We start from the raw sequence: 26960 nt of genomic DNA on the forward strand, positions 1-26960 counted from the left end.
CTAGTAAAAGGCTAATATGCTAAGTGTCCATCTGACCAGTCGCTATGACATGCACTGACCACCAGGGGGAAGACGTTCAATACAGGAGCTGCTGTGTCATTCACTGGCCATTTACAGAAAAATGGTTCTGCAGACCTGGCGCCCACAAAGCAACACTCAGCTTCCCCCAAGTGGGATACAGGCCCACCACCACCCCAGAGCAACAGCCCACCAAATCACAGCTGATGCTGCCAAGACCCCATGGCACAAAATTTGGCTCACAGCCCAGCCCAGCCTGGAAATGGTCCCTCTGGCACCAGGTAATAACATCACGTAGTAATGCCCAGCTTTCTCTCCCTAGCGACTAGCCTCTTTGGAGTTTCTTCAGTCCAGGAACATGACTTGCTTTAGAGCCAGATGCAAACATTTCACTCTTTAACCAAAGCATTTTCCCATTCCTCATCTCATTTGATCCTCACAGAAGTCCTGGAACAGGTAAATAGGAGACTTGGTGGAATCCTATTTTCTTTTCATTAGCTGGAAAATGGAGATTTAGAAAGCTTAGAAACTTGACCCAACTGAAAGGAAGTAAGAAATAGTGGACCTTGAAAGTGACTTCAGGTTTTCTCACTGCACAGAATATAGTCAAACACTGCTGCAGTTAAATATTTTACCCTTTGTTCTCCCTGCGTGATCTACAATAATAATCTGTTTCATATTGATATTTACTGCTATGTTGCTGAAAATTACCTGAAAGAGAAGTTGAGTTGCTTCACTGGGCTGGAAAAGTTTAGCTAAATTAGAAAGCAGGTCTAATTAATCAAGTTTATTCTATATCTATAAAAGGCTAAATTGACTCACGCATTCGCACTACATATAAAACTCTCATTGGCGCCAATTGCATGTATGTGTTTCCATCTGTCATTGTGGATTGTGAATTTGGTTGACATTTCTATTCTAGAGAAAGTACCAGTAGCGATATTAAAATATTTCTTCTAATTAATTTCCTTTCAATGTGCATGGATTTGTGCACCAGACCTCTAGTTTATATAATAAAATATTACTTGGGCATAAAAAAGAATGAAATATTTCTATTTGCTACAACATAAATGGATATAGATGGTATTATGCTTAGTGAAATGAGTCAGTCAGAGAAAGACAAACACCATATGATTTCACTTAGTGCAATGTAAAAATTGACATAAACATAATGAAGGCACAAATAAATTATCAATGGTATTTATAAATCAGGATTAAATGAAGAAATGTGGTTTAGACACATATAGGAAGGTTAAGCAAAGGTCATTTCATCACAAGTAAAAATACAACAAAGAACATAAACAGAGGCTACAACTTCACCTATAAATGACAGTAAACATTTGATCCACAAAATGTAAAATAAGCACGATGATAAGAAGTAGAAGATACCCCTGGCCAGTCTTGCTCAGTGGATAGAACACTGACCTGCGAACTGAAGGGTTCCAGGTTTGATTCTGGTCAAGGGCACATGCCCAGGTTGCTGGTTCAATCTCTAGTAGGGGATGTGCATGAGAGAGCCAATCAATGATTTTTTTTGCATCATTGATGTTTCTATCTCTCTCTCCCTCTCCCTTTCTCTCTGAAATCAATAAAATATATTTTTTAAAAAGTAAAAGATAAACTAATGAAAAAGGTCACAGACAAAAATGCTGCCCCTCATAAAGATGGTTATTAAATGCATGTATATATTTTCTACACATATACACATGCAAACAGAGACAGATAGAGCAACAGAGACAAAAACAGAGGATTAATTAAGTGCCATGAATAATCCTAAATTTTTTACACATGACCTATCTCCTAATTCCCCTAAGATTTCTCTGACATAATTATTACTAGTGTATCCATTTTTTAAATATTAGTCCCTGAAGTTCCAAAAACATTAGAAATTGCAATGACAACAACAAAAATATAATAAAGGAAGCAAACAGTGAACAACAAACAGAATATATACACATATGGAAATCTCACTCTATGCATAAACTGGCAAAGGTGTATTCTTCATTGTAAAATTAGAATAATTCAATTTTGAAATGATAGTACTTTTGATAACAGATCAGAAAATGTGATTCACAAGAGTTCATCCTTATGACGGGTTTTACAGCAAACTATATTTGGGCATCTTAACAGTTCAATACCCTTACCCATTTAAAACATTTTAGGTTGAATAAAAGCAAACATATAGGCTGCAAATTTTGAAATATGCTCAACCCTGCACTGGTCAAGTGCAGAGACACAAATGTAAATGAATGAAAATGACTCACTCATAAAGACCTGCCCCTGGCTGTTCTCTCCATTCTGTAACACAGCAGCCCAGCAAATTCACCCCAAAATAGCCTCCATTACGGAATCCTGGGTCCTACTAAGAAAATATTCTCCAGGAAAATATTTTGGAACTCACAGCTTTTCTGAGAGCTTCTTTAACATCCTTGTTTCTTAGACTATAGATCAGGGGGTTCAGCATGGGAATCACTACTGTATAGAACACTGTGGCCACCTCATCAGTATCTGCACTGTTGCCCAAACTGGGGCGGAAATAAGTGAATAGGATTGTTCCATGGAAAACAACGATGGCTGTGAGGTGGGAGGCACAGGTGGAAAAGGCTTTGCGTCTTCCCTGTGCAGAGTGCATCCTCAGGATGGTGATGAGAATAAACAAGTAGGAGGTGAGGATGATCAAGATGGTGGTGACCTCATTGAATGAGGCCACAATGTATAGCAACAATTCATTCATAGAGATATCAGAGCAAGCAAGAGATAAGAGAGGGGGCAGATCACAAAAGAAATGGTTAATCACATTTGATCTATAGGATGTGATCTCAAGAGCTAAACACAAGTGAATCAGAGAACACACAGTCCCACCGAGGTAGCAGCAAGACACCAGCTCCACACAGAGAGTCCGGGACATGGTGACCATGTACAGCAGTGGGTTACAGATGGCCACAAAGCGGTCATAGGCCATCACGGCCAGCAGGAAGACTTCACTGATTGCATAGGCACAAAATAAGTAAAACTGCACCATGCATCCCAGGAAGGAGATGGCTTTGTCTTCGTTTACAATATTAGCTAGCATCTTTGGCACGATGATTGTAGAATAGCAATAATCTATAAAGGACAAGTGGCTGAGGAAAAAGTACATGGGAGTGTGAAGGCGAGAGCTGACCTGAATCAGTGCGATCATGCCCACATTTCCCAAAACTGTGACTCCATATATGAGAAGGAACACTATGAAAAGAAAGACTCTCAGCTCAGGAACATCTGTTAATCCAAGAAGAATGAACTCTGTCAAAACAGTGCAATTCTCCTCCCCCATTTCCCATATGTCAGGATGGAAAAACCAAATGATAAATTTTGTATTGCTTCTAGAAAGAGAAGAAAGGAGACAAAAAACAGGTATATAATTTTAGAAAAATATAACAGTGATGTCTATGGAGCAGTGTATTTCTGAGATATAACAGAAGCAATATTGTTTTATAATAAATAATATTAATTGTCTAGTTGGTCCCGCTGATCAAATCGACTTAAACATCATCAGAACCGTTCAATGATTCCAGACTTTCTTGATCACAACAGAGTAAGATGACGAATGAAAGTTCAGTAGTTCCATGGGTTTCAAAACAGATTCAATGGTACACTTCAAAGGCACACAGAAATTATCTCCTGTTCTCTGACAAAATATAAATTCTGTCCACCAAGGTAACACTTACTGTGGTTGCATAAAATATAAACTATCCTTTATTTGAATCTATCATGAACATAAATTTTAATAAAAGTTTTTCACAATTCTATTTTTGAGGTGACTATTTTTTGAGATTTCTGACCCATAAAAACCCTTTAAACTTGGAATTATGAAAAAATAAAATTAAAATATACACTGAAAATTATCTTTTTTGTATCAATTTAGCAAAGTGGTTTTATCAATTATAATAGCAATGACCTATGCTATTAAAGACTCAGGAAGATGAAACTTATCTATAAATTTTTCAGGAATACAATTAGGCTGCATATATTAGAAGACTTAACCCTGATAACAATAAAAACTATCTTATACTTTAATGGGAGATTTTAATAAGATATATTAATTACATTGACAAAATTGTGAAATCCTACATCCAAAGCTACATTTCAGCATTGTTTATAATATTAACAATCAGAAAATAATTTAATTGTCAAAAGAGCAATTGTTAAACTATGGAGCATCATATTTAGGGTAGAAGGCTATTGTGCTATTTGAAATTATGTTTTGGAGAGGATTAATTTTTAAAGGATACATAATAAATGGAAATGAAGATGTACCTGCGGAGGTATGAATACATATGATAGAGATTTTAAATGTTATTGCTGTAATTAGGCAATATTCAAAAGGTTAATTAATCCTTTACCCACATTTTAAAAGGTTAAGTGAAGGATTTTCCCAGGTTCTCTGAAGTACTTGGTTGGGAAGTGGTTACGTTTGTATATTCTGTATAAATTAGATCTACCTTTCACACCTATCCTTAAAGAAAAGGCATAAGAAATTAAATAATTTTATTCTTATACCCATGATGTAATACACATATATGTCCTGAAAATTGAGCGAAGATATTCTGGACGGAAAACATAACCCAGTATTTCATCCATATCTTCAGTTAATTTAAAATGAAAGCATATCACCTTCTGAAAGTCATGGTTTTCTCATTACTTGACCAAAAAAAAAAAACAACCAACAAAATCCTGAATTCTTTGCCCACTTAAGAGTTAAACCAAGAAAATCAACTTGGAAAAATGTCTTCCTATGTTCTAGGCTGATAATAAGAAACTGCTTTATGGTAAACTGAAAACAAATCTTAAAGACCCCATTTAATGAATAGCCATAGTCCTCATGTCCTGACTATCTCTCCATGACCTACTCTCAGGCACATCAATTCAACCTTCAGAATACAGGGTGACAAAAGTATGGTGGTTACCAGAGGGAAGGGGACTTGGGGTAGTAAAGGGTGAAGAGGGTCAAATATATGGTGACGGAAGATCTGACTTCTGGTAGTGGGCACATGATGCAATATACAAATGGTGTATCATAGAAATGTACACTTGAAAGCTATGTAATGTTATTAAGATGTCACCCCAATAAAGGTAATTAAATATAATTATAAAAGTTACTCTATTAACATAAAAAAAGAATTAGGGAGTTCCTCCATGGTCACAAATTTTAGATCCCATGACAAAAATTGGTGTGAAACAAAGTGGAAAAAGAGGGGGGAGGAAGGGAGAGAGAGAGACTACCATTTGTTTCCTCTGTATTCTTTCAAACACATCAACATGTGGTGTTCCAGAGGAAATGGTTCTAATTTCACCATCAACTGTCTCTCAATACTAAAAGACAAAAGCATTTGAACAGTAAGCGCACAGGAATATGGTCTGTGAAATCATTCTCTAATTAGCAGACAAATGAGTTAGCTGTATTTTTAAAATCATGTTTTCTGGGAAAACATGTCCATTTTAATTTTCAAGTAACCAGAGCCTAGTTGTAGCTAACAAACCTGAGTGACAGACATTTCCTCCCTGGTGCTGGAGATGTTAGGACAAGCGTGGTACCCAGTTAGAGGCTTATATGTAATTTGAGCTCCTGGGGAAGGGTCCCTCAAGTTGCAAATCAATTATTAATTTATATGGTATAACAAATATGTAAAAATTAAACTAATACAGTGTATGGTGTAACGTATAATAATTAATCTCTATGGAATGCCGTTAAGAAATACGTTTTTTAAATTATCCCCATTTGGGAAAAACCTATTTACAACCAAAGTGCCTCCTTCTAGATATTATGGTGCATTACAGTCTTACATCCATCCTGGTGTCATATAGGCGGATCACAGCCTATTATTACCATAACAGCACCAATATTTCTTATAAATTCTCCCTTTCTTATGACATTATAAAATCTCCTAAATTTCTATAGGGTACAGTGACTAAAGCCACACCAGAATTCCTTAAATACCATAAAAGTAATGATCCTATTGGTCAGAAAACTATATAACAGTTCACATTTATTAAGCACTTGTTATGTGTTAGGACCTTTTCTAAATATTATACAATATTCATTCATTTCCTCATGATGATAATCAATAAAGGGATGTATAAGAGGTTTAAGAATATTACCTTGCTTTTTGAAATTGAGAGCAAAAGCAAAGAAAATATATTCATATTCTGTTTATGCTTCCTTTCTATCAACTACTGATCAGCGTAAATACATTATCAATTCATCTGGCCACTTAACTAAGGGTATATCTCAGTTTTCTTCATAGGCACTATTATTTTTTTAATACTCAAGTGCCTGACAAACTTTGATTAAGGAAGCATCCATTTCAAAGAAGAATGAACACGTCATCCACACAACTAGGTAAAGAGCCAGGCCACCTTGCCCCACGAGGCCCCTTTGTTTTAGAGATCTTGATTGGTTTCAATAACTGACTATGAGGGCTACCTTTTCTTTCTCTTCCTGTGTTTTAAATACCTACTCTGTTTTAAATTCAATATTAGAAGTAAGCCCACACACTTTACAAAGTGTTCTCTCCAATATTTCCAGTACCCAACTAGCACCATACAGTTATTGCCATATTATTGACTATATTCCCTATGTTGTACTTTACATTCCTGGGACTATTTTTTAACTACCAATATGTACATTTTTAAATCCTCACTCGAGAATATGTTTTTATTCATTTTAGAGACAGAGGAAGGAAAGAGAGAGAGAGAGAGAGAGAGACAGACAGACAGAGAGAGAGAGAGACATTGATCAGTTGCCTCCCATAGACGCCCTGACTGGGGATAACAACTGAGGCCTGTTGGTTGTATGGGATGATGCTCCACCCAACTGAGCCACCCAGCCAGGGCTGTGGATTATTTTTGATAATCATAACTGGAAGGGATGCTGCCGGCATCTGGTTTGTAGAGCCCATGTGTGCTGCTTAACATCCTACAGAGCAACTGATATCACTCCATAAGCAAATTATTGTAGTTGAAAATCATTTCTCCATATGTAATTGTTCTTGCATTTTGTATTTACTGGTACTGTTTTACTTTGTTTCCTTCTATGATGTGTGTGTGTGTGTGTGTGTGTGTGTGTGTTCATTCTGTTTTTGGTGTTATCTGAGATTCTTGAACCTGTGGTTTGGTGTCTTTTATTAATTTTAGAAAATTCTTAGCCGTTATCTCTACACATACTTCCTCTGCCCTGACATCATTCTATTTTAGTTCTGAGTTTTCAAATAGAGTTATTTAGACTGTTTGATGGTCATACAGCTTAAATACTTTCCCTTGTTTCTGCACTTCTTTTCTCTACATGTAATTTTGAGTATTTTCTATTGATCTATCTATATGTTCACTAATACTTTCCTTGAGTATGTTAAGGCTACTGCTGTGCCCATATTTATCTCTGGTGGGGATTTTTTCATTATTATTTCTAGCAAATTTAGTTCCATGACTTAGTTGAAATTCCTTACTTATTCATACATGTTGATAACTTTCCCACTAGTACCCATAGAATTATATTAGATAGCATGTCTGATATCTCTAACATATAAATCATTTTCCAAATTTGAGTCTGCTAATGTCTTTGTTTCCCTGTAACCAGACATTTTCTCCTGCTCGTTTGTGCTATGTCTATGTTTTTTTAAATGCATACCATGTGAAGGTCAATAAAGACAAAGTAAATAGCATTTTGCCTGAAAATGATTTCTATCTTTTGCTTAGCAATAAGTATAGTGCTTTAACCTAGGCTTCAGTTTTGTTATTAATATGATTACCTCTGTGTTCCATAAACTTCTAATTCATCTATTGCTATTTTATTTGATAGTGGGAGTTGGTTTGACAGAGATTCTCAAAATGTAATCCATCCTAAGCTTTAGGTCTTCTCTTTGTATATGGACCTCTTTCTAGATTCTTTCCCTTCTCCTAGCAATGAATTCTGTTACTGGGAACTCTATTCTCTTGTTATTTGAGCTCAACTATCTGATGGGCTTTCCAGAAAGTTTTTAAGCTTACAGAATAGCTAACTTTTTGTATTATAACATAGGAAGAAATTTCTTTCTAGTTTACTATCTTCTATGCTTCAGCCAAAAGTTTGATTACATTGGTTTAAACAAGATTCAACTAAGTGTAAGTGCAATATGTTTTTTAGTTGTCATTTAGAATAATACTAAAGACATTTTAAAACTTCTCTGAATCCGAGAAAGTAAATTTTTCTAGTGACTGCTTATTAATTTCATTTGAAAATAAATATATTACCAGGAATATAATTATATGTATTAAATTATTAAAATTAACATTTATAAAAAGGGCTCATGAAAATATGTAGCAGATTGTGCCTTTCAAGTAGTCTACCACCAATATATCCTCAGATATAGCAATATGATAATAGGAGTGCACAATAAATACTAGTTCAGACTCTGTTACAATTCAAACAAATTGAAAAGGACAGCTTTTAGTTACAATTATTCCTACTGTTTCCACAGCCAGATCCTCCTACCACTGTCCATACCTATGAAAAAATATGAAATGTACCTCAACATAATAGAAGTCATATATGACAAGCCTATAGCTAACATCATTCTCAGTGATGAAAACTGAAAGCATTTTCTATAAGATCAGGAAAAAGACCTGGATCCACTCTAGCCAATTCTATTCAACATAAGACTGGGAGTTCTAGCCAGGGCAAAGACAATAAATATAAAGAAAAATAAATACACGTCATTCTAATACAACTCTGTAGAATAGTTAAAATTAAATATGACTCAAGGACAAAGAAATAATGTGAAATCTGGTGATCCATGTATTTTAAATTAATCATGATGGAAATAAAAGCTATGGTATACACTGATAATAATAGGTTTTTCTTTTTCAAGTTAAATTTGTGATGAATTTTTTATAAGTCAACTAAAAATTTAACAGATGTATAGATTTTAAAAATTAATTCATTTAAGTGACACATGAGTAAAAAATTTAAATAACACTAACATAAATCATGTTCTGCATAGCAGCTGTAAGAGGTGCCAAAGAAGATTCAAAATCTCAAATGACAATGGAATAAGATGAAATGTTACATCTATATTTATTGAAAAGTGTAGTGCCTCTGTGGTTGAAATCTCAATTACCCATCTTTATTTTGTCACTCACTAATTCTAATACATTGGTCAGAGCACTTAAACTCTATGTTTTCATTTCTTCAGAATAAAAGTTGACTTATACTTCTAACTTTACAAAAATATAATCATCCTACACCAAGATAGAGAAAAATACATGAAAACATTTTAAACATGAATTTTTCATAGATTCCAATCAAGAGCAATATAACATTTTTTTAATATATATATATATATATATATATATATATATATATATATGTATATATGTATATATATATTTTTTTAAAAAAAATATATATTTTATTGATTTTTTTACAGAGAGGAAGGGAGAGAGATAGAGAGTTAGAAACATCGATGAGAGAGAAACATCGATCAGCTGCCTCCTGCACATCTCCCACTGGGGATATGCCCGCAACCCAGGTACACACCCTTGACCGGAATCGAACCTGGGACCCCTCAGTCCGCAGGCCGACGCTCTATCCACTGAGCCAAACCGATTTCGGCTTAAAATTTATTTTTATTGATTTCATAGAGGAAGGGAGAGGGAGAGAGAGATAGAAATATCAATGATGAGAGAGAATCATTGATTGGCTGCCTCCTGCACACCCCCCGCTGGGGATCAAGCCCACAACCTGGGCACATGCCCTGACCGGGAATCGAACCAGTGACCTCTTGGTTCCTAGGTCGACGCTCCACCACTGAGCTACACCTGGCTGGGCAGTAATATAACATTTTTGCTATATTTTTCACTGTTGTTCTAGATAACTTAAAATTAAGTTAATGACAATATACAAAAGAAGGTAGCTTATTTGTAAATATATAAAACATTTTGGTTACCACTATATATGTAAATATTTAGAAAATTTTGATATTATTTTAATTTATCATTGTCAATTTAAAATTATATAACCATACCAAATTATTTTATGACCCTTATAAGACTGTTGTCTGGTTTTCATTTTACCCTCACAAAAACAACCAGAATTTTTCCTCCCAATAAGTTTCTGTACAATTTTGGAATTTTATTCAAATACAAACAGTGCAGAACCAAAAAAAAGGAAATATAAGGAATTCAAGTAAAATTGATGATGGGATTAAAAAAGATGTACAAAGTTACAGAATTTTAAAAATTAGATACCTGTGTGTATGAGGGCATCTTTTAATTAATATGACTACTATTAGAGAAAAATGAATCCTCCCTAATATACACAATAATATAGATTTGCTATTTCCTTATTTAGATTGTCATTGAAATTGACATTTAACTTAAAACAACATTCCAACCCAAGGAAAGCAATTAGCTCTCAATGCTTACAACAAATATACTCAGTTATTTAGTGAAGACTGCATAGAGAGTCGTGATGAAAAGAACTGAGATGTGCTCTTAGTCAAGCTGCCATATACATTAATTATACATGTATGCTGATTGTCAGGTAATCAAAAGTAAGTAAAAAGATAAGTGAACCAAAACGCCTCACTCATAAAGATCTACTCCCTTGCTGTTCTCAGTACTCCAGCACAGCAGCCCACCGATTCATCCCTCCACCAGCCTCCACTATGGGACCCTGAGTCCTGCTAAGAATATATTCTCAGAGAAAATATTTTGGAGCCCACCACTTTTCTGAGAGCTTCTTTAACATCTTTGTTCCTCACACTATAGATCAGGGGGTTCAGCATGGGAATCACTACTGTGTAGAACACTGTAGCCACCTTGTCAGTATCTGTACTGTTGCCAGTACTGGGCCGGCAATAAGTGAAAAGGATTGTTCCATGGAAAACAACGATGGCTGTGAGGTGGGAGGCACAGGTGGAAAAGGCTTTGCGTCTTCCCTCTGCAGAGTGCATCCTCAGGATGGTGATGAGAATAAACAAGTAGGAAGTGAGGATGAGCACAATTGTGATGATCTCATTGAAAGTGGCTACAATGTAAAGCAGCAGTTCATTCATAGAGACATCAGAGCATGCCAGAGATAAGAGCGGGGGCAGATCACAAAAGAAGTGGTTAATCACATTTGATCTATAGGATGTGATCTCAAGAGCTAAACACAAGTGAATCAGAGAACACACAGTCCCACCGAGGTAGCAGCAAGACACCAGCTCCACACAGAGAGTCCGAGACATGGTGACCATGTACAGCAGTGGGTTGCAGATGGCCACAAAGCGGTCATAGGCCATCACGGCCAGCAGGAAGACCTCAGTTACCACACACGTGCAAAACAAGTAGAATTGCACAGCACATCCCAGGAAGGAGATGGTTTTGTCTTCGTTTACAATATTAGCTAGCATCTTTGGCACAATGATTGTGGAGTAGCAATAATCAACAAAGGACAAGTGGCTGAGGAAAAAGTACATGGGAGTGTGAAGGCGAGAGCTGAGCTGAATCAGTGCGATCATTCCCACATTTCCCAAAACTGTGACTCCATAGACCAGAAGGAACAGCATGAAAAGAAAGACTCTCAGCTCAGGAACATCAGATAATCCAAGAAGAATGAACTCTGTTGCGATGGTACAGTTTTCCTTGCCCATGTCCCCACTTCATGGGAGTTGGAGAAAAATATTAACAGTTATTCTCCATTATATGATCCCAAATTCAGTTTTTACTGTCTCCTAAAAAAGACATGAAAATAAGTAGGATAGTTAATTTTTTCTGCAAATGGGACATTGCTCTCGTGAAGTTTAGAAAATGCCCAAACATTATTGCATACAAATGCATAGAGCTCACAGTTTCATTCACAGATCACACAAAAGCATTCATATCCATAGACTCAGTGTGAGTCCTAACACTAGTCCTACACAATTTTGGGCCTGGAAGGGAATCATTGTAAGACATCCAATATTACTTAATTAGCCATCTTGTTTTATAAAATTTTAATCCCTTTTTCCTGCTGACTTTTTAGTCAATATTGGGAAAATTGGGATCCCAAGGAAATAATTTTTTTTAATTATTATACTGTTTACCACTGAAATGCTGAGAAGTATGCTTAATTGATTGCTAAACCACAAGTTTTTTTACCAATATTTTCTAGAAGGCAAAAGTAGTTTGTATGCATTTTTCTATGAAATTAGCATAGTGATATTGTTAATTAGCTATTTAATGTCAGCCATTATTTAGTAAATTGGTACTCTTGGATTCAAACTTCCTGCAACTATGACTCTGAAGCCTTATAATGACCTATTTGACAAATGAATTTACTGCTTTAAATTTATTTTAAGCACTAATCAAAGAGGTGAATATGAAATTATTAACAAGAATATTTGCTGCCACACTGCAGCATTATTGATGATAGTAAAACTTAGAAATAAAGTGTCAAGCAGGATGGAATTTATCAGGGTTATGGTACCTATATATTATGGAAAAGTACACAGTTATTAAACTTATTTTTTAATAACTTTAATGACTTGTAAAATGACTATGCTAAAATGTCATTATAAAATCGTAAGCCATGTTGCACAGATATTATATATGTATACATAATTTGAATTGTATATTTAAGCCTCACAACACACATAAAATGTAAATATTTTATTCCAATTGTTTTTTAAAACACACAATATAGAAACTTGCCTGAATTCTTACAAAACATATTATGGTATTGGCTCAGGAAGAAGCATGTGATTTTTAAAATATATATATTTTGATTATTTCAGAGAGAAAATGAGAGGGAGAGAGAGATAGAAACATCAATGATGAGAGAGAATAATTGACCAGCTGCCTCCTGCAATCCCCACAGTGGTTTCGTGGATGGAGTTAGTGAGAGAGTAGGAGAATGAAAAGAGAGAAATCAAGCATTCTCCCCAATTTGTTTACACTCTCCCCTTTTACACTAAAAGCTGTTACAAGATCTTTGGTTCTGCAAATCAGATTGTTCCCATTTCTCATCATAGGGATGCAGCTAAATACCCTATGATATACACAATGGCCTCCCCTTTTCCCCCCAACACACATACCGACAACACATGCAAACATCAAAATATGATGTGGCCCAAAATATCAATAGTTTCAAAGTTGAGAAACCTGCTATGGAGAGACAATTCAAAGTGCTTTGCACATGGCCAAGGTAATTCCCCCCCTTTGAGCTTCAGAGGGGGTGCAGGTGCCTGTCCCCTCTATAAGCAGTTCTCAGGCCCCTTGCTGCTACTCAGCCTCAGAGTGACCATCAGGAGGGTCTCCATGCAATTTCTACCAGGTTTCCTGGATGGAGTTAGTGAGAGAGTAGGAGAATGAAAAGAGAGAAATCAAGCATTCTCCCCAATTTGTTTACACTCTCCCCGTTAACACTAAAAGCTGTTACAAGATCTTTGGTTCTGCAAATCAGATTGTTCCCATTTCTCATCAAGATTGTTTCTCAATACACAGAGAAAGTATTTTCACAAAGGAGTGCTCAAAATATGACATTTCTTGAGACACTAATTAAGAGAGGGGCAAATACAGGTTTTAAAAAATATGACTAATACTACTGCCCTCCTTTGCAATTCTTTCTTCTCTTACACAGGGCTATAATAAATTACCTCAAGGAGAAAATAAAAAGAACAAGCTTCCAGATCCCAGAAAAATAACATGTATGTGCACTCCCAAAAAACAGAGTGTATAGTCCAACCAACCAACCTGCGGGACAGACATTGCTTCCCCTGTTTCTGAAGATGTTATGATGGGAAATATTATAGCTTTATGGTGGGTGTGTGTGAGTGTGTGTGTGTGTGTGTGTGTGTGTGTGTGTGTGAGTGTGTGTGTGTGTGTGAGTGTGTGTGTGTGTGTGTGTGTGTCCCTGGGGCCCATGGTCCTTAAGCTTCCCTAAATAATTGTTGATCTCTGTGGAACACCAACAAGATATCAAGAAAACACCACCATCTTGGGACTCAAATCAGTAATGACTTCTATGAGATATTAACAGGGGGAAATTATCCCAAGTTGGTATATATGACTATAGTCCAGTATGATGCCTTGAGAGCTCAGGGTGAATTTCAAGGCATTGTATGCTTCATCCAAGCATCGATCTGTGAACCAGAGATCACACTGATGTTATGAAATCTGTAAATAGGGCTTATAAACTTTGCCTGTCTTATATTCAAAAGCTCCTTCCTTAAGAGCATAGGGTGTGAAAGCACACCAGAGTTCTTCCAAATACCAGAAAGGGGTAGGAACAACCAACCTTCTTGTTGACCAATTTCTATATGCTAGGTACTGTTCTGAATACAAATATTAAGACATTTTCATCTTCAAAACACTAAATCAAAAAGGCATATCCATCCATATGTTCATTGCAGCATTATTTGCAATAGACAAGATATGGAAGCCACTTATGTGTCCATCAATAAATGGATATATAAATAAGTGGTGCATATATACAATGAAATATGACTCCACCTTAAAAAAAATCTTGCCATCTGCAACAACATAGTTGGACCTAGAGGGTATTTTGCTGAGCAAAATAAGTCAGACAGAGAAAGACAAATACCATATGACTTCACTTATATGTGGAATCTAAAGAGCAAAATAAATGAATAAACAAAATAAAAACAGACTCACAGATACAGAGAATATTTTGATGGTTGACAGATGAAAGAGGGATTGGGAGGTTGGGTGAAAAGGATGAAGGGACTGAGAAGTACAGATTGGTAGATACAGAATAGTCATGGGGATGTAAAGTACAGCATAGTACTTTATAATATTTTAATAACATTGTAATAACCATGTATAATGTCAGATTGGCACTAGATTTATCAGGGTCTTCGTTTAGTATGTTATATAAATGCTTAATCACCGGGTTGAACACCTGAAACTAATATAACAGTACATATCGACTATGATTGAAAAATTAAAAAATTATTAAAAAGACATTTTCTTTTTATAAAAATAAGTGAGACTAGTACAGTTACACACCTTTACAAATGAGGTGACTGAGGCGCAGACAGGTGTAACTTGCCCGAAGTCACACGTGGAATGACTGATAGGATGAGGCCATACTCTGCTTTTGGGTTTGTGGGGCCCATATGACTGTGCTAGGAAGAGCAGGGCTACTGAATGGCGCCCAGATGCCATCCTCCTTACTCAGTGCCAGAGGCCGCGAAATGAGATGCCTCTGGTGGGGTGGGTGGACTACACTCTGGTTTTTTGGAAATGGACATGCATGATACTTCCTGGGATCTGGAAGCTTGTTTCTATTTTCCCCTGGGTGTAATTTATTACAGCCATGTGTAAGAGAAGGAAGAATTGTAAAGGAGGGCAGTAATATTAGAAATTATTTTTTAAATCCGTATTTAGCCCTCTCTTAATTAGAGAGTGTCTTAAGAAATGTCATGTTTTGATATCATTTAGGGATACATTAATTAATTTAAATTAAAAATCCAAACACATATTTCTCATAAAAACAAATATTTCCTAAACATTCTTTAATTTTTGATTAATTATATTATATCCAAAGTTGCAATGCAATTATGTTTCAATTAGTGGTATAACTATCATTGTGTCATTGCCAAGTTAACTTAATCCAGAAAGAAAAACTCTTGGTATTCCCAAAGCATTATGATCAAAAGAAATAAAAAACATTTATGTAATTAATACAATTATAATGTCCAATGGAAGGGAATAGAGCTGAATATGAGTATAGAAGAAGGAAAGACACAAATCTGACTATTTCAGATGTTCTTATTCATGTGTTTTAAATAAATTATGCTATGCAATGGAAATTACACTTTTCACCATTATTTAAATTTATGGTAAAATATTTAAATGTAAAATTAAACTACTGCTATATGCCTTTTCAGAACTAACTGAAAGGCATATAAACACAAAAATGTAAAGAGGACTAATATAAACCATATTCTGTAAAGAAGCAATACAATCTACTATAAAGAATCTGAAATGTTGTAACTTGAAAATGAATAAATACAAGATCATATGCCAGTGTTTAGTGAAAAATATGCTTGCTGATATGTCTGGGGTCTTAAATGATGGCTTTAATTCTGTGAATGATTGCTTTTGCAACCTTGGCCAGGTCACTGAAATAATATGGGCCTTGGTTTCCTCAGAGTAAAAGCCAAGTGGGTTGTATTACTTCGATCACAACATGTGACCCTCCTTAGCCCATGCAGGATGGAAATAATTAACATAATGTATAAAAAGAGATTACCCTTTATTGATTTTATTTGAGGTCAATATAAATAATTTCCTGATTTGAAAGACAATTAAAAATGGTATAAATTCTAGATGTGTGGAGAAAGATAACTTTGTGAACACCCAGAGCAGCCTCGAACAGACTGTCAAACTACAGCCGGAAGGCTGGGGAAGGTTGGGGAGAAGGGGTAAGAGATCAACTGAAGGACTTGTATGCATTCACATAAGCATAACCAATGGACACAAGACACTGGGGGGTAGGGGAGGCTGGGGGAATGTCAAGGGGGGCGGAAAAAGAGACATATGTAATACTCTTTGTAATACTTTAAGCAATAAAACAAAATTTAAAAAAAAGAAACAGAGATCATTAGGAGAGAAAAGCATTCCCTAATTAGGCATCGGATATTTACAACAATGTTTCTTACATATTTTATCATTCTGTACACAATGGTTATTTAGTTATTTATAAAATAATGCATAGCAATGAAACATTTTAATAATGATGATCATAAGTTCAAAATAATGCAAATATTCCAAATAACTTTATTGAGCCCATATAAAATTGTTCTCGGGGTTATTTTTCTTCTTTGCCAAAACAATTGGAAATTTATTTCTTCCATTACATTAATGATAGTAGAGAGAATGCAGGAGGGTGTACAAGTTATTCAAGCAAAAGTGATGATGTTAACAACATCAGGTATTTTTAATTGGCCAGTTTGAACAGGTCTCAATGCTAACAACACTCTGGTTTTCATTTTATTTCGAATAAGATTATGTAGACAATTAGTTTTCAACAATTAAGGCACTTCCAAGCACATTTTTTTTAAGATGGGAGTTCAGTTTGAGGATTCAGAGATTATGTTAATGTTCAGACAAAAATAATAAGGATAAAGTTTTTTATCTTCTCATAGGCAGAAAAATAGCATGCAATACAGGTAGGGCAGGCTCTAACCATGCTTACCTCTTGCTTCTAAGATTTTCTAAGATCCAATCTACCATTTTTGAGTGGTTGGTGAAGCCTATCATAGCTTATTATACTGCCACCTGGAGCTCCTTTGAAAACACATTCAGGATATAGACCATGTAGTTTCAATTTCCCAGTCATGCCAAGTTACCTGTATGTACAATACAGCTCACACACACACACACACACACACACACACACACACACACACATTATGCAGTATTCTCTCAATTAAAAATTTGTTGGGTCATTGACTCAGTATTACATTCTGAACTCTTTATTTTGTTAGGCTTTTGTTTACTGAATAAAATTCCTACCTTATTGAAATGTGTCTCCCAAAACTGACTATTCTGCTATCCAAGGCCAAGTGCAAACAATGCCTATTTTATGAAGGCATCTCTCCAAAGTCCCTAAATAGATTTGAACTTTTCTTTCTCTCAAACCCTTTATGATACTTATTTTCTATCTTATACAATGGCCACTTTCTTCATTGCCGTACTGTCAACACTAGATGTTGCATTCCTTGAAAATGAAGACTATGATATCTTAACTGCTATTTGTATCTTTATAAGAGAAATCCATGTGTTTATTGAAGGCCTAGTCTACTCCAGGCATGTTATATGAAAGAGGGATGAAATTAATGTTTATTGAGATTCTATAAGGTATTCCACATGCTACCTATACTAACTTTTAATCTTTACAATCAGATTAGGAGCCAACCTATGTTATCTCAAATTTGTAAATGAAATATTAAAGTGAAAGAAACTGATGATTTTTATTCAGTAAGAGACAGACTTAATTTTGGTCTCTTTGAATCAAAATCCATGTCCTTTCTACTGTACAACATTAGCTCTTCAATAATTTAAAAAATATCTCTTTAAAATAAACCTTTAAGGACATACTTTATTTGCATGTAGGTACAAACTCTACTGAAACAATATGCTCAACAAGAAAAGACTTTAGTGTCCATTAGCTTGCTGACTGTATCCTTGACATCTTTATTTCTCAGGCTGTAGATCAGGGGGTTCAACATGGGGATGACCACTGTGTAAAACACAGATGCCACTTTGACTGTGTGCCTGGAGTTTTGGGAGTTGGGCACACAGTAGAGGAAGAGGATGGTGCCATGGAAGATGGTGATGGCCGTCAGGTGTGAGGCACAGGTGGAGAAGGCTTTGCGGCGACCGCTGGCTGAATGCATCTTGAGGATGGTGACAAGAATAAATACGTAGGACATGAGAATAATGAGTAGTGTGCTGACCTCATTAAAGGTGGCAAAAATAAAAAGCAGCAACTGGTTGACATAAGTATCAGAGCAAGAGAGGGAGAGCAGTGAGGAGAACTCACAGAAGAAGTGGTTGATTGTGTTGAACCCCTCAAATGATAGCTTGAGAGCAGAACATGTGAGTATCAAGGAGCACGCCACTCCCCATGCATAGGATCCGAACACGAGCATGGCACAGAGCTTCTGGGACATGGCAACTGTGTAGAGCAGAGGGTTGCAGATGGCCACAAAGCGGTCATAAGCCATCACAGCCAATAAAAAGGATTCCGTTACCACAAAGGTACAAAAGAAAAAGAATTGTACAACACATCCCAGAAACGAAATGGTTCTGTCTTCTACAACTAGGTTCACCAGGGTCTTGGGGGCAACGATGGAGGAATAGCAGAAATCCACAAACGAGAGGTGGCTGAGGAAAAAGTACATGGGGGTGTGCAGCTTGGGGTTAATTTTGATGATGACAATAATCCCAATATTTCCTACAACAGTGACGCTGTAAATGGCCAGAAAAATCAAGAAGAGGGGGGCCTGCAGTTCTGGGTAATCTGAGAAGCCCAAGAGAGTGAACATGGTCGCACTTTTATTCCTCTCTGACAGTATCATGGTTTCTGTTTCTCAGAATCTGAATGAGTCCTGAAAAGAAAAATATTAAACCAAGTGAGGGTATAAAAAGCTGAGTTAATATTCCTTATCAAACTGGTAAATGCAGCAAAAATGTCTTTCAGAATTTCTCTATGGGTTTATTATGCAAGTTACGCTGAATGTATAATATTTTCAAGCATGATAACATTTGTAAATGTTTCTTTATGTAAAAAATACAATTATTGAATTAATTTTCTAAGTTCTCAATTGTACTATTTAATATTTAAAAATAGTACTAGCTCAAGGGAATTATGGTATTTTTAATCAAATCCACCCATAACACTTTCAGCTCTCCTTTTTTAATGTCATAAAAGATAAGCCTAACATCACTGATTTTGTCAATTATGCAATCAGCAATAAAAATATTTGCCTCGTACATTCACACTGTGACATTAAGAATTAATACTCCTGCCCTGACTGGTTTGGCTCAGTGGATAGAGCGTCGGCCTGCGGACTGAAGGGTCCCAGGTTAGATTCCGTCAAGGGCATGTACCTTGGTTGCAGGCACATCCCCAGTGGGGAGTGTGCAGGAGGCAGCTGATCGATGTTTCTCTCTCATCGATGTTTCTGACTCTCTGTCCCTCTCCCTTCCCCTCTGTGAAAAATCAATAAAAAAATTTAATACTCCTAACACTTTAAATTTGTGCCTTTATTGTTAATTTCATATAGCACTTTAATCTTTTCCTTTGTTACAATATATTTTTATTGATTTCAGAGAGAATGGGAAAGGAAGAGAGAGATAGAAACATCAATGATGGAGAATCATTGATCAGCTGCCTTCTGCATACCCCACACTGGGGATGGAGCCCACAACCTGGGCTTGAGCCCTGACCAGGAATCAAACTGTGACTTCCTGGTTCATAGGTTGATGCTCAACCACTGAGCAATGCCAGCCAGGGTAATCTCTTCCTTTTCTGATCCAGTAAGCCTGATATAAAAATAAATCTTTACTTTTTTCAGATAGCATTGCCCTCAATGCAGAGAGTCCTAGTTGTCAATACTTCCTCACTGCTTGAGAAATAATAAAATTAGGACAAATGATAGATAATCTAGTCTGCTTTCTTATTCTCGAAGTGATGAAACAGAAGCTGGAGAAACCATGACTTTCCCAATGACATGCAAATAAGGAGCAATTTAAATGGCTATGACTAAACACTCATTTCCAAACTCCCAGCAGTATGTTCATATTTTATGCTGCACTCTGATCCATGTTCAAGGTCTAGATGCTAAGTTATTCCCTCTATTATTAATAGTCATGCAGATGTTATGTGTATGAGCAGTAGCCCAGTGACAGGGTACATCTGAAAGCAGCAGCAATATGAACTGAAAAGGGATTTAGGATTTTATTTTCTCCCAGGAATAACTAACTATGAAGACTCTGACTGAAAGACTTCCCTTTCCTAGGTTCTCTCTCTCTCTCTCTCTCTCTCTCTCTCTCTCTCTCTCTCTCTTTCTCTTCCCCCCTCTTCCTTCAACACCTATATAATGTTCATTCTGTCACTATATCACCTATAAAGGAGAATTAAAAACTGCACTAGAAAGTCATTTTATGAGACAAAATAGTAATACAGAATTACACAAGGCAAGGCAAAAGTAGGTTTGTATGGAAATTAATACAATACTTAATAAGTAATAATACAAGAATAAACTCTGTGTTTCTCACACTCACAACTATACAGGGCAAAAGCCTACTTTTCTGACCCTATATTTCTCTAATTGCTGCCTAACACCTCTAAGATCCTCCCATACCAGGAAACTATTATTTCTAGGAAGGTTATCTCTGGTCCCACAACCCATGAAATAGCTTCAGATGGCCCATCAGTGAAGGTGTCAGATCTTATGTGAAACTGAGACACTCCAGGGTCCTATCTGCTCATATTCTCATAAATTTGAGTATTAAAAACAACCTCAAAAGACAATCCATCACAAAGTCACTCTATCACACTTTTTCTTAATACAATTCTTAATTTATCTGTCCTTTAAAAATTAATGCTATATTTAATGTACTGTCCCAAAAGCTATTATTAAACTACTAGTAAATTTTTCTATATATTTGAATCCAGGAAATATAATACCTGAAATATTCTTTCTTATAATTTTCCTCCATTTTGTTGTAATTTTTGCTCTCAAGGCCCAATGTGTCCTGCTTTACAATCTTAAAGTTGGTATCTTTTAATTTTTTTCACTAGTCTATTTATTCTTTGCTTACTTCATTTTATTTAAATACTTGTGTGTCTACCTTGACTGCTGCTCTGAGAAATTATAGAAGCAAGACAATTCACATTTCCAAAATTCTCCAAGCTCTTCTTACCCCCACCCTAGGTACCTGCTGTTACTGGGGAGCTCAGCTGAGCCAGGCCTTCTGATTGCAAAGCTCTGTAGGACAATGGCACATCCTCTTCCTGGCATGTTCAGATATGTAACTTTTACAGTGACTAAATATTTCTCAAGCACTGCATAGATCTAAAGGGTAAATTTCCCCTCTCACATTGTTTTCCAGATACCATACATTGAAATTAATATCAGTCTTTTGAATCTTAAAACAAACCTGCTGATGGCAAAGGTAGGACCTCTCCTGATTGGAAGGGATTCATATATTCTTATATCTATAATCACAACCTTTGGGATATGGACCCTAGAGACTCTCCATTGCCTCATGCTCTTGAGGTCATGAAATAAACACTTAAAATTAATTACCTTTCTCTGATGTTATTCTTGTGTACTGGAAATCTGGAGCAGCACGAGGGGCATTTCATATGAAAATTCATCTTTTAAAGTCACTTCTCCCAGCTCCCTGCTCACTCCTATACCTTCCTACAGTTACCAAAATTACGTAATTATAAAAGTTGTCATTATCGAATATTAACTACGTGACCACTATATGCCTGGAATAACCCTCTTCCTCCATACCACCCACTCTATGTTGGAGACAACTAGGACTCCCTGCATTGAGGGCAATGCTATCTGAAAAAAGTAAAGATTTATTTTTATATCAGGCTTACTGGATCAGAAAAGGAAGAGATTTAATGTCTATAATTCTATAAATGCGAGATCCATCAGTTAGGTCACTATGATTCATTGAGAGTTAAAGCAGAGACATTTACGAAGTTCAATATTCAATCAGAAAAATGATCTAGTCCCCTTCAGATCTCTCCTATTCTATTATCCTTTCCCTCCTCCATCTTATCCAGCTAGTCAGACCTTCTTGCTACTTTTCAAAAACAAAACAAAACCAAAAAAAGCACACTCATTCCTTATGGCCTTTTTACTATTATCATCCCCGATAATTTCTATAGTGCTTCTTTTACACTGGAATGTTTTCCCTGAAGTGTTTGCTCAAATGCATGTTTGTTTTTTTGTTTGTTTGTTAATTTACCTTTATTGTTGAAAGTATTACAGATGTCCTCCTTTTTCCCAATGACCCCCTCCACCCAGCACCAGCTCATCCCAGGCCTTCACCACACTATTGCCTGTGTCCATGGGCTATGCATATATGCATATAAACTCACCAGTTAATTGGTTAATCTCTCTCCACCCACCCACCCCATCTTCTTTCTGAGAATCACCAGTATTTTCCATGCTTCTATGCCTCTGGGTCTATTTTGTTCACCAGTTTATTTTTTTCGTTAGATTCCATATTTGAGTGAGATCATGTAGTACTTATCTTTCTCTGACTGGCTTATTTCGCTTAGCATAATACCAGTTCTCTCCATGCTGTCTCAAATGCATTTTTAGTGAAACCTTCAATTACCATGCTATTATACTCTGGATTACCCTACATCCCAATTTAGTGTTTAAAGTACTTATCATGGTTCAAATATACATTTAATGCTTAGTTATTGAATTTATTATATATTGTTTGTTCCCTCCTGCTAGAAAAAGCTTCAGAAAAACAGTGATTTTTTTATTGCTTTATTTACTAATGCAGTTCAAGCTCCTAGATCAGTGACTATCATAAAGTACCATGAATCTTTATTGAATGAAAAATACGACCTTCCATGGAACTGGGGATAGAGATAAACATACTAGAACTATGAGTAATTTGAATGCAGAGAAGAGATAGTTCAGAAAGAATGACAAGAATGTTTTTAGAACGGATTATTAAAACTGGACAGTCAAAATAAAATAAAACTAATGTTCACTCTGTTGAATTTTCTATCTCTTGTCAGGTTTATTACAATAGAAATCTTAAATTTTCAAAATCAGATACAGTATAGTGAAATTGTCTACCAATGAGAAAAGAGCATCTCAAATATTCTCCTTTAGATAATCTTAAAACCAAAGTTTTATCGTGTCCATTCACTCAGCAAACATTTTTGCATACCCATTAAATGCAAGCCTATGCTATTGATATAAGAATAATACAGATATGAATTACATTAAAACTTTCATCTCAAAGGATATATAATCTCTCTGTAGTAACAAGCAATACCATTGAACATAGACTGATTAAAGGATGTATATTCACTGATCAGAATTAACAAAGTGACTATTTTGCGAACTCTTCTTTCTGGTGCAGGAACCAGGAAAAGGAGGTTTGAGCACATAATGAGAATATGTAACTACACATTCAATCATTCTTTTATTCATTCAAGAAACAAATATTTATTATAGACTTATCCTGAGACAGGTACTATCTTAGGTATCAGGGGAAAAAGAGAGAAAGAATGTCCCTTTATCAACAAATTTATTTTTAATGGAGAATACAAAAACAAATAAATATGTAATCATTTTCTGGTAATAATTAATGCTGAAATATATATAATTGAAGGAATCATTTTTATATTTTCTTGGTGGTGCATTTATTTTTTTAATATTTATTGTTAAAAGTATTACAAATTTTCCCCTTTTTTCCCCATTGACCCCATCTAGCCCGCCCCAGCCACCCACCCCAGGCCTTCACCACAGTATTGTCTCTGTCCATGGGCTATGCATATATGCATACAATTTCTTTGGTTGATCTCTTAGAGAGGTTAGGCAAGACCACAATGAGGTGCTATTTGAGCATAGACCATTGTGAAGTTACTCAAATAACTGGGGGAAGAGTGTTGAGTCTGGAGCAAAGAGTACAGCAAATACAACTCATTGTCAAATAGTCAGCTTTTTTATGCATCTCAATAATTATGCAGTTTGTGTTGCTGTTCTATACTTCCTAAATTCCTTTATCAAAAATATAACATGGAGCCCGAACTGGTTTGGCTCAGTGGATAGAGCGTCGGCCTGCGGACGGAAAGGTCCCAGGTTCGATTCCGATCAAGGGCATGTACCTTGGTTGCGGGCACATCCCTAGTTGGGGGTGTGCAGAAGGCAGCTGATCGATGTTTCTAACTCTCTATCCCTCTCCCTTCCTCTCTGTAAAAAATCAATAAAATATATATTTAAAAAAATTATATATATATAGATAGATAGAGAGAGAGAGAGAGAGAGAGAGAGAGAACATGGATATTGCAGGATGGCATTGTCTATGGCAGAAAAAAAAGAAAGAAGCCTATCTGGGGTGTATCAATGGGTGTCCTTTAAGATGTGTTTATGCAATTAAGTTGGTATTCCTTAGAATACTAACAAAATCTAGGGTAATACTAGTAGAGTGTTATTGCAGTATTCTTTCATTTAAAAAATTACTATGAAATAATTTCAGGTTTTCAGAAGTTATCTGGAATGATAGAACCAAAAGCTTTATCAGTGTAATTTTAAACCTTTTATGTGATATAGGTGGTGCTTTTTGTCAATTTAGTATTTTTCTATTGTTTTTGTCAAGAAATTTTGTATACTTATGTAATCTAAATTTTATCTGTACTTAGAGCTCTCTTATGGCATGTGAAATAAAAACAATATCTAATTTTATCTTTTTTTCACATGGCCATCTATTTGTTTCAATATGACACTGTTTTAATAATAATGTCTATAATTCATTTTAAATTCTTTAGGGATATCCTTCCTGCTACAATTTGCTCTGATTTTTAAGGTATTTGTTACTGGATATCTGTTCTTGCTTAGCTATTCATAAAAATATTAGGATAGAAATTTTGAAATATAATTCCTTAATATTTCCTGATAAAATGTATATTACATTCACTCTGATATACATGAACTAGACTAGATAATGCTTAAGACATTCACAGAACTGCTAATACTGGGAATGCAGCCTTTTGAGAAATAATATCCGAGCACAAGCTAAAAGTATTAAAGTGACTCCAGGAATTGTCACTTCCAAATGACAAAATTAATTTTCATGACCTCTCACACTAATAGCCACAGAGATATTATAATGAAAATGGCACTAGATTTGGAGTGAACAGTGAGTTCCTGTCTTAAATCAATCATTTTAGCCATTTCTATACTAGTTTCTTGATCTTCTGTGTCATCATCCACACGACAGGTGTAAGCATCCTTGCCCAATGTACTTCTCAACACAAGCTGACTGTCCATTCATAGAATTCATAGGAAGGAAGGTGTCAGAAACGGCTTATAACCCCTTTTATCAAAAAGCATATCCATCTGTTTCTCCCAACAAAGACACGGTGCTTTAGTGACACACACAACACAAATACATTTAAAGGCAAGTTACCCATGGTCACTTGCAGTAAGTAACAGAGCAGACAGGCCTTCGCTAAGGTGAGTAAAGATGATCCTCTCAGCTTTGTAGTATTTTTATGTGTGGGGGTTTTTTATAGAATTTGAAGACAGAAATGTTTTTCAGATCAAAATCCTATGGAATCGTCCCAAAATTAACTTTTCTGGCATCATCAAGGGATTTGAGCTAACCAATACACAATATATTAACATCACAGCCACCTATAAAAACCTCATGCAAATATATGCTATTTTAGACGTGTTATAGGCTCTGCTCCTATTGTTCATTGGGATTGAAAGCACCTTTTGAGGTTGGTTCAGTGGGATGGAACTTTTGTGTTTATGAATTTCCAGAAGGCATCCTTCACGTCTTTATTCCTCAGGCTGTAGATCAGAGGGTTCAGCATGGGGTTGACCACTGTGTAAAAGACAGAGGCCACTTTGACCGTTTGCCGAGAGTTTTTGGAGTTGGGCACACAGTAGAGGGAAAGGATGGTCCCATGGAAGATGGTGATGGCCGTCAGGTGGGAGGCACAGGTGGAGAACGCTTTGCGACGCCCGCTGGCAGAACGGATATTCAGTACAGTCACAAAAATAAAAGCATATGAAGCAAGGATAATCAGTAGTGTGCTCACCTCATTGAAGGTAGCAAAACCAAAGAGCAGCAGGTGGGGAATGTGTGTATCAGAGCTCGAGACGGCAATGAGAGCAGTATATTCACAGAAAATTGCATTATATCCAAAAAAATTAAGTTGGAGAGCATAGCAAAGGAGTACCAAGGGGCAAACATGCCCCAGAGATATGACCCAGCCACCAGCAAGGCACAGAGCCTTAGTGACATGGCCACTGAATAGAGTAGAGGATTGCAGATGGCCACAAAGCGGTCATAGGCCATCGCCGCCAACAAAAAGGACTCAGTCACCACAGCAGTGCAGGATAGGAAGTACTGCAACATGCAGCTAGCATAGAAGATACTTTTATCAGCCATGACCAAGTTCTCAAGCAGCTTGGGAGTAACGATGGAAGAGTAACAAAAATCAACAAAAGAAAGGTGACTCAGGAAAAAGTACATGGGGGTGTGAAACTTGGGTTAATCTTGATGATTATTATCATTCCGAGGTTGCCTACCACGGTGATGATGTACATGATCAGAAACACGAGGAAGAGGGGGATCTGAAGCTCTGGGTAATCTGTGAAACCCAAGAGGACAAAGATTGTCTCCACACTCCTATTTCTTGCAGCCAT

At 36.1% G+C, this 26960-nt stretch overlaps 4 protein-coding genes across 4 annotated transcripts; all 4 read right to left on the minus strand.

The window, feature by feature from the left end:
* On the minus strand, positions 1-3331 carry LOC132242297 (olfactory receptor 5L2-like). Its single transcript, XM_059711198.1, has 2 exons — positions 2406-3331; positions 1-25 (listed from the first exon to the last, which is right to left on the minus strand). Exons 1-2 carry the CDS (start codon positions 3329-3331, stop codon positions 1-3), a joined length of 951 nt encoding a protein of 316 aa, XP_059567181.1.
* A 7384-nt stretch (positions 3332-10715) lies between these two features.
* Positions 10716-11666, minus strand: LOC132241947 (olfactory receptor 5L1-like). Its single transcript, XM_059710897.1, has one exon. It carries the CDS (start codon positions 11664-11666, stop codon positions 10716-10718), a length of 951 nt encoding a protein of 316 aa, XP_059566880.1.
* Positions 11667-18161: 6495 nt separating this feature from the next.
* LOC132242298 (olfactory receptor 5D18) lies at positions 18162-19103 on the minus strand. The gene has a single exon (XM_059711199.1). The coding sequence runs from the start codon at positions 19101-19103 to the stop codon at positions 18162-18164; it is 942 nt and encodes a 313-aa protein (XP_059567182.1).
* A 6929-nt stretch (positions 19104-26032) lies between these two features.
* LOC132242299 (olfactory receptor 5D14-like) lies at positions 26033-26960 on the minus strand. Its single transcript, XM_059711201.1, is given in 3 exon segments — positions 26033-26499; positions 26502-26801; positions 26804-26960. Coding segments are annotated over 3 exon segments (924 nt in total).

Source organism: Myotis daubentonii, chromosome 9 (genome assembly GCF_963259705.1).
Source record: "Myotis daubentonii chromosome 9, mMyoDau2.1, whole genome shotgun sequence".
NCBI classification, from domain to species: Eukaryota; Metazoa; Chordata; class Mammalia; order Chiroptera; family Vespertilionidae; genus Myotis; species Myotis daubentonii.

What these genes read in the sequence shown, in the direction of transcription:
- LOC132242297 (XM_059711198.1), bottom strand. Translation starts at nt 3,331, where the DNA reads ATGGGGGAGGAGAATTGCACTGTTTTGACAGAGTTCATTCTTCTTGGA. An exon ending in AAAGCTGTGAGTTCCAAAAT is followed by an intron (nt 26 to 2,405) that starts ATTTTCCTGGAG and finishes GGTCAGATGGAC; the next exon opens with ACTTAGCATATTAGCCTTTT.
- LOC132241947 (XM_059710897.1), bottom strand. Translation starts at nt 11,666, where the DNA reads ATGGGCAAGGAAAACTGTACCATCGCAACAGAGTTCATTCTTCTTGGA.
- LOC132242298 (XM_059711199.1), bottom strand. Translation starts at nt 19,103, where the DNA reads ATGATACTGTCAGAGAGGAATAAAAGTGCGACCATGTTCACTCTCTTG.